The 7,069-nt window shown below is 37.0% G+C and overlaps 2 protein-coding genes across 2 annotated transcripts in view; both read left to right on the top strand.

The window, feature by feature from the left end:
* The first annotated feature begins 1,359 nt into the window (after positions 1–1,359).
* LOC101313021 lies at positions 1,360–3,581 on the top strand. Its single transcript, XM_004299580.1, has 3 exons — positions 1,360–1,906; positions 2,130–3,194; positions 3,377–3,581. Exons 1-3 carry the CDS (start codon positions 1,451–1,453, stop codon positions 3,401–3,403), a joined length of 1,548 nt encoding a protein of 515 aa, XP_004299628.1. The 5' UTR covers positions 1,360–1,450; the 3' UTR covers positions 3,404–3,581.
* Positions 3,582–4,610: 1,029 nt separating this feature from the next.
* LOC101307303 overlaps positions 4,611–7,069 on the top strand; it is a 4,907-nt gene continuing 2,448 nt past the window's right edge. Inside the window, exons 1-6 of the mRNA XM_004299561.1 lie at positions 4,611–4,871; positions 5,479–5,572; positions 6,309–6,394; positions 6,611–6,660; positions 6,758–6,827; positions 6,914–6,995. Of these exons, the coding sequence (XP_004299609.1) occupies positions 4,791–4,871; positions 5,479–5,572; positions 6,309–6,394; positions 6,611–6,660; positions 6,758–6,827; positions 6,914–6,995 (463 nt within the window). The 5' untranslated portion in view covers positions 4,611–4,790. The remainder of the gene's footprint in view (positions 4,872–5,478; positions 5,573–6,308; positions 6,395–6,610; positions 6,661–6,757; positions 6,828–6,913; positions 6,996–7,069) is intronic.

Genomic DNA, 7,069 nt, shown 5'->3' with positions numbered 1-7,069 from the left:
GTCCGGTGGCGAACGGAGGTCGGACGGCGGCGGGAGGACGGCCGGAATTCCGCTGGGTGTAGAGAGAAGAAAATCGGGTGAGAAGAGAAGAAAAATCGGGAGGGAGGGAGAAGAGAAAGAAGAAGAAATGGGTTGGGCTCGGCCCAGCCGACCCAACACCCATATTTCCAAAATTCAACACCCCGAAAAATAATACCCGAATAAAAATTACCTTTTACTAGCTAAAATTTACTATTTTTACCGTCGTCGTATTTTCCTCATACGAATAATCCTCCGCACATAATCGTCCCCGAAACCCCTCTAGGGACCAATTAAACTATTTACTCAATGATCGAGACGGTAAAATTCTTATTATAATCACGCTAGTAAATAAGGTAAAAATATAAGGGTCGGGATGTGACAACACTAGTTGAACCACTAAAACTCTGCTACTACATTTGTTGGAAGTGTAGTAGCAGCAGCAGGTAACTTTCCAGAAAAGCATGCTACTACAATAGTTGAGCCACTGAAAACCTGCTACTATAGTTACTGAAGTTTATATTGGAAGTGTAGTAGCAGCAACATTCCAGCAAGTGCAGTAGCAGCTAAAATAATACATGATGAGGTTTGATTTAATTTGTATTAGGTCAGTTTGGTAAATTAAACCATGACACATGATAAGCATAAAAGAATTTGTCCTTATTTGTTAAAAATTGTCTTTATTTTTTTTTAAAAAAATGTATATGGATGTTAATCTCTGCTACTATTTCTACTGGAATTAACTGCTACTACACTAACTTATTAAAAACCTGCTACTGTATTTCATTTACTGAAAAATCTTAAAATGAGAGACTTTTCTATTCTAAAAACATATTTAATTAGTGTAAGGTTAGTTTGGTAAATTAAATCATGACACATGGCATGCAGAGAAAATATTGTCTTTAACTGTTAAAAACTGTCCTTATTTGTTTAACAACAATACAAGTAGATTTATTTGTGTTTCAAATTCTTTTAGAGGATGTATATGTGATTTGCTATATAATAATGATTTAATAAGTATATATTATAATTAAAAAAATAAAAATTGAAAAGGAAAATATAAAAGAATGAAATTTATTATTATTGAATCGGAAACTTGAATAAATATAATTTGTTTTATATAATTATTAAGAACGTAATTATTGTCCTTAATAATAGTTATGTAAAAAAAAATATTTATTTTTTAATAATTTAAAGTAAAATGAGATCAACAGAGCAAATATAAAACTCCCACAGTAACCCGCACTCTTGTTTCAATCTTTATCAACGACGTAACCAAAAGTTTGTATCTTTATGGCTGGAATGCAATTATATGATGAATAGAAGTAACACGTGGAGCATGATCAAAACACAAGAAGCTCAGTCCTCACTGTGAAGCGGCACAATCTGCCACTACAAAACAGGGCATGGATATTGGAGGACTTGATCATCGATGGAAGATAGACTAAAGAAACTGATACGGTGCAAATGGGTGTCTACGGTGGCGAGCACTTCGATACAGTGCACCAGCGGCGCCCTCTACACCTTCTCCGTCTACTCTCAGACCCTCAAGACTACACAAGGCTATGATCAGTCAACTCTGGACACTGTTTCTGTGTTCAAGGACTTTGGAGCTAACTGTGGGATTCTGTCTGGTCTTCTCTATTCTTATAGTGTTTCATGGGGTGGGCCTTGGGTGGTTCTCCTGGCCGGCGCAGTACAGTGTTTTTTAGGGCACTTTCTGATGTGGGCCGCCGTGGTTGGACTTATTCCCCGGCCTCCGGTGCCGGTGATGTGTCTTTTCATGTTGTTGGCTGCACATGCTCAGTCGTTCTTCAACACTCCTAATGTGGTCACTGGTGTTAGGAACTTTCCTAACTACAAAGGCACCATTGTTGGTATCATGAAGGTACTTGAAATTTGGTTCTTTAAATTTTGCAACTGTTTATACTTCTAAGTTCTAAGGTTGATGTTTCTAGAAGTATTTGATGTTAATTTTATAATTTTGATGCAAGCATCTTCCACCTTTGTGATTGTGAGCTTCTGTTGCAGCTAATATCTGAGATTGAGTAAATTCTAATTTGTAGCACTTGGACTTGAAGTGCATGAATAGTTTGTGTTTTCTGTGTTAGGGATTTCTTGGTTTGAGTGGGGCAATAATAATCCAAACATACCAGATGTGTATGTACAAAAAGACCACTTCGTTTCTTCTGATGCTATCACTGCTGCCTCCGATAAATACTTTGCTGCTTATGTGGTTTGTGAGATTCAACAACAAGAAGGAAGGAAACGAGAAGCAACATCTGGATAGTCTTTCGATGATTGCTCTGGTTGTTGCTGCTTATGTTATGGCCAATACACTATTAGAGAACTTTATAAGTGTGCCATTAGTCATACGTGTAGTTGGTTTTGTTGTACTTGTACTGCTGCTTGCCTCACCTCTTTGTGTTGTAATCAGAGCACATCAAGGGGAGTTGGATAGTGTCTCAGAGCCTTTGTTGACTGAGGGTGACCGTTTAGAAGATGGTAATGATCAAAGGAGTTTGCGATGTGATGTACATCTGAATCTGTTACAAGCAATATGCACTATAGACTTCTGGTTGTTGTTTATTGCCATGGCATGTGGAATGGGGTCGGGACTCGCTGTGGTTAATAATCTCAATCAAATAGGACGATCGCTTGGTTACATAAACTTTGAAATAAGTACTTTGGTTGCTTTGCTGAGCATATGGAATTTCCTTGGTCGTTTAGGAGCTGGATATATATCAGATCATTTCCTGCATCGGAGAGGATGGGCAAGGCCATTGTTCATGGTCATCACTCTAGCATCCATGAGCATTGGTCATCTGGTGATCGCTTCTGGTGTGCGCGGCGCTCTCTATGCTGGATCTGTATTGGTGGGTGTTTGTTACGGTTCTCAATGGTCACTAATGCCAACAATCACTCCTGAGATATTTGGTGTGCTACATATGGGGACAATCTTCAATGCCATTACCATAGCCGGTCCTGTTGGTTCTTATATCTTTTCTGTGAGAGTGATCGGATATATTTATGACAAGGAAGCATCAAAACCAGCGAATACATGCTTTGGAACTCATTGCTTTTTGTTATCATTCCTTGTTATGGCAGCTGCTACCCTCGTTGGGGCTCTAGCTGCCTTGGCATTGTTCTTTCGGACAAGAAGATTCTATAGTCAGGTAAATCATCATAAATCCTTTCTGAACATAACCTAACTATTGTGCTTTTGGTTGGTTATTATACCAAGGGTAAAAATGAAAAGGATTTCTAATGTTATACGAATAAGCATATCTGTTTGGAAATTGAGAAATCGAGTAATGTATCAGAGTGAACAATTGTGACAATTTGTTTGCTTTTGCAGGACATTGATGGAATCCTTAACAGATAGATAATTGTTTCCTGCTGCATATCCAGCATCCAAGTCCTGTAATTTAGTAGACCAATATATTAGTGTCTTTGTTTGAGAAGCAAAGCTGCAATGGATCCTGATTATAATTGTTGTAATAATCAGGATGCTGTAATGAATTTAGAGCTCGTATGGACCATAAGACATTACGTCAGTATCTCTTTTTATATTCTCTGCATTACATAATACAAGATTGAGAAAGAAAATGTCGAGGAGTTATGGAACCCAGAGATTCCGATTCCACCTCACAAAACGTTTTACTTCTGAAACTGATATCAAGCCAAGCGATAACCATATGCTTTTTGGTTCAAGTTGATCACCACCATTCTAGATGTTTTTATATTAAACTCACTATTGTACATTTGTACATGACACTCATTATTTTGTACGATAGCAAATAAGCCAAAGTAAAACTAAAAAACCTAATGTGCGGTGGGACGTGACTGGACTGGTTGGTTGGTAGGTTAACTAACATCGTAGAGGTTATGAATTTAAATTTTATTAATATGTACATGGGTGCCTCAACTAAGTGTAATACAACACAATACAACGTTATATTACATTGTCTTTTAATATATTACTCCTACATAAATATTACCACCCTAGAGGCCTGTCGGAATTGAAGACCCGGTGCGGCAACGCTGCCGGCACTGTATCCACTTTAGGCTATGTCTGGATCATGGACTGAAGGTCTTAAGAGAGGGAAGAGGTTCATTTTCAGTTTTTGGACGCAAAAGAAGTAAGCTGGCAAGGAAAATGGTGTTCAAAGGTAAGCAAAATAAGAAATCGCTTTCCAACCCAATTTCTTAGATTTAACGTTTCGCTCTTATAATGTTTTGACTATCTTTCTGGCCTTTCTAAACATTCTTTTATTTGTTTTTGATCAATTAAACAACTTAAATACTACAACAAGTCTTGTTGTGAGTCGAACTTACAACCTCCCACTTACAAAAGATACTCATATCACTAAACCAAATAATACTAGGCCATTTCCAAACATTAAAAAAGAAGTTTGGAACGAAAGATTGGCGGGAATTGCAATTTCTCATGCCCATAGAAAATCCGAGATCTGATTTCCCTTCATTTCCTTTTCATGAACCAAATAAGTCGGTTCCATGTCCAACAATACAAGCGGCCCAACAAAGACATAAAGCCCAGAGTATATATTGGGCCGAGAATTAATTATTTTACATCAAACAAGGTAGAGTAGAAATTGGATTTGTTACTATCGGGCAAGAGAGGAAGAGGCTGCTTTCGTCTTCAACCTCAGAGCTCCAATTTGCCCTAGCTTTTGATTTTGATTCTGATTTTCCAATTCGAATTCAAGTCAACAAATTGAAGAGCGCCATAGAGAGACAGAGAGGTCAATATGAAGACGACCAAGGGAGGCAAGGTCATGAACCCTACCGACGCTTATCGTAAGGAGCTTCGCAAAAAGGAATTGAAACGGGTATTTACTTCTGATTTCTTCTAATTCCTTGTTCTGATCTTCGTTTTCCTTCGTGTTCAATTTATTTTATTATCAATTTGGTGCCCAATTGTTGGTTTAGGTCTAATTTCATGGGTTTTGGTTGCTTAGAAAAATCCCAGAAATAATTAATTAGAAAGGTTAGAATGAATCTTGAAGTGTTTAAACTTAGTGAATGTAGCATTGTAGCCCCCTATTAGTTGTTCTTGATTTTCTTACTGAAGTGACTATGGAACATTTGTTTTATGGAGGAAGATGTAAGCATATAAAGCGGCAGATTGGTCTACTGTAGTGGAATGATGGAATTAAGTTTGCGTAAAGTCAATGCTGATGTTCGAATTCACAATCTATGATGCATCACAAACTTGCACACACATTTTTGAATTTAGGCAAAAGGCCGGGAACATTACACAAAGCACATTTTTTATATATAGTGGATTAGTTTTTGTTAGTATGTAGGTTTGTATGTATATATGTTTATTTATGCGACTTTCAACAAAAATTTACTTTGTTTACAATGGTTTTCTGGTGTTCATGATTACGAAACCTTTATCATAGACTTCTGATTTATGTCGTCTATGCTTGACAGAACAAGAAAGAAAGGAAGAAGGTGAGGGAGGTTGGGATCTTGAAGAAGGATCCTGAGACTCTGAAGGAGCAGATTGATAAGTTGAATAAGCAAAGTAAGTTTACCCAAGGCTATCTGTTTACAGTCATAAGCACAAACCAATAGGTCTGTTAATAGAATGGTCATAAATATTAAAGATCGAATATTTAGGTTATCTGGTTTTATTATTGGCTTCTCATATTTTTAGTTTCCACTTACATTCATCATTCTCACTTCTCACTATCTTCTTAGTTATTTAGCTAGGGAGGCTTAGTGGTTAAATTTTTGACCACCGTGTGTTTATTTTCTTTTGTCTAGGGTCCAACCAGTATCCTGAAATGTTAAAACTAGAAAAAAANAAAAAAATTGCCTTCTTGATAGAAGTTTGACAGTCTTAATTAATGCATAAAAATAAAAAATTAATGCATAAACTACCTTTAATGTAATAGGTTAAAGACTTAAAGCTCATGTTATCACTTGTTATTGTATGAGCTTTATGCTTGTAGAAGGCAAGGTTGCAAATGATTTGAAGTTTTGCATCAACTGTCAAAAACTTAGGATTTAGGATCTGATGAAAGAAAGAGAGGGATCAGGCAGGAGTTCTGTTGCTATGTTTTTGTGTTTTATATTGTTTGTAATGGTTCAGGACGTCAGGGTTATGGTGTCAAATAATTATCAACTATTAGTTAGACGGTTTTTGATCCGAGTGCTGCCATTTGGTTTCTCATTTTTATATCTGTCAGGTTGCTTTTTTTTTAGTCTAAATGTTTTTCGTACTATTTTGATTTTGTGTATTTGGCTCATTCATACAGAGGCTGATGGCGCTTTGGACAAAGCAAGAAAACACAAGAAGAGGCAGCTAGAAGATACGCTTAATCTTGTTATGAAGAAGAGGAAGGTAATTGTCACATAATTCTCGCTACCATTTTCCATCATCCGTTCTTGTGTAGAAGTTCAATCTTCCACCTTTTTGTATAATCTGTTTTGTACTATCATATTTGATCGGTAACTTAGTGGTTCAGTGTCTTCTATGTATATATCATGTTAGACGTATGCACACTTTTGTTAGAATTGATGCATCCAATGATCAGGTCTCATTTACACTTTTGGACAGGAAGTTGAAGAGAAAGCAAAGGAGAAGGGTGAGACGCCGGTTATGTTCAGGTGCAAATCCTGTTTTTTTATTCGATATCTGTGCTACATTCTTGTTTGAAACAATTTTTTACTTTGATTTATTAAATATAGTTTGTTTTCTGCTTAGTCATTTGGGACCACCTAAAAGACGAACAACTGCTGAGGAAGAAGAAAGAGCGAAGAATCCGCAGCCTGAGGTAAGAAATGCGTGGTTTGTGACTGCTTTTGAATTCCTTTTAATTCCTAAAACCTCACAGTTATGTAACTTTTGTTGTTGTTGCAGGACTCTGTTTACTACCACCCAACCTTGAATCCTACTGGGGCCCCACCACCAGGAAAGCCTCCAATGTTTCAATCATCGATAGGTATGGACTCTTCAGGAAGACCCCAACCTTCTATCTTATGGATTGGATGTATTGAAGTTACCTCTCTCTCTCTC

This window comes from Fragaria vesca, linkage group LG5, assembly GCF_000184155.1.
Source record: "Fragaria vesca subsp. vesca linkage group LG5, FraVesHawaii_1.0, whole genome shotgun sequence".
Taxonomy (NCBI): Eukaryota; Viridiplantae; Streptophyta; class Magnoliopsida; order Rosales; family Rosaceae; genus Fragaria; species Fragaria vesca.
The sequence above is the reverse complement of the archived record's forward strand: the minus strand, read 5'-3'. Positions and strand labels throughout refer to the sequence as shown.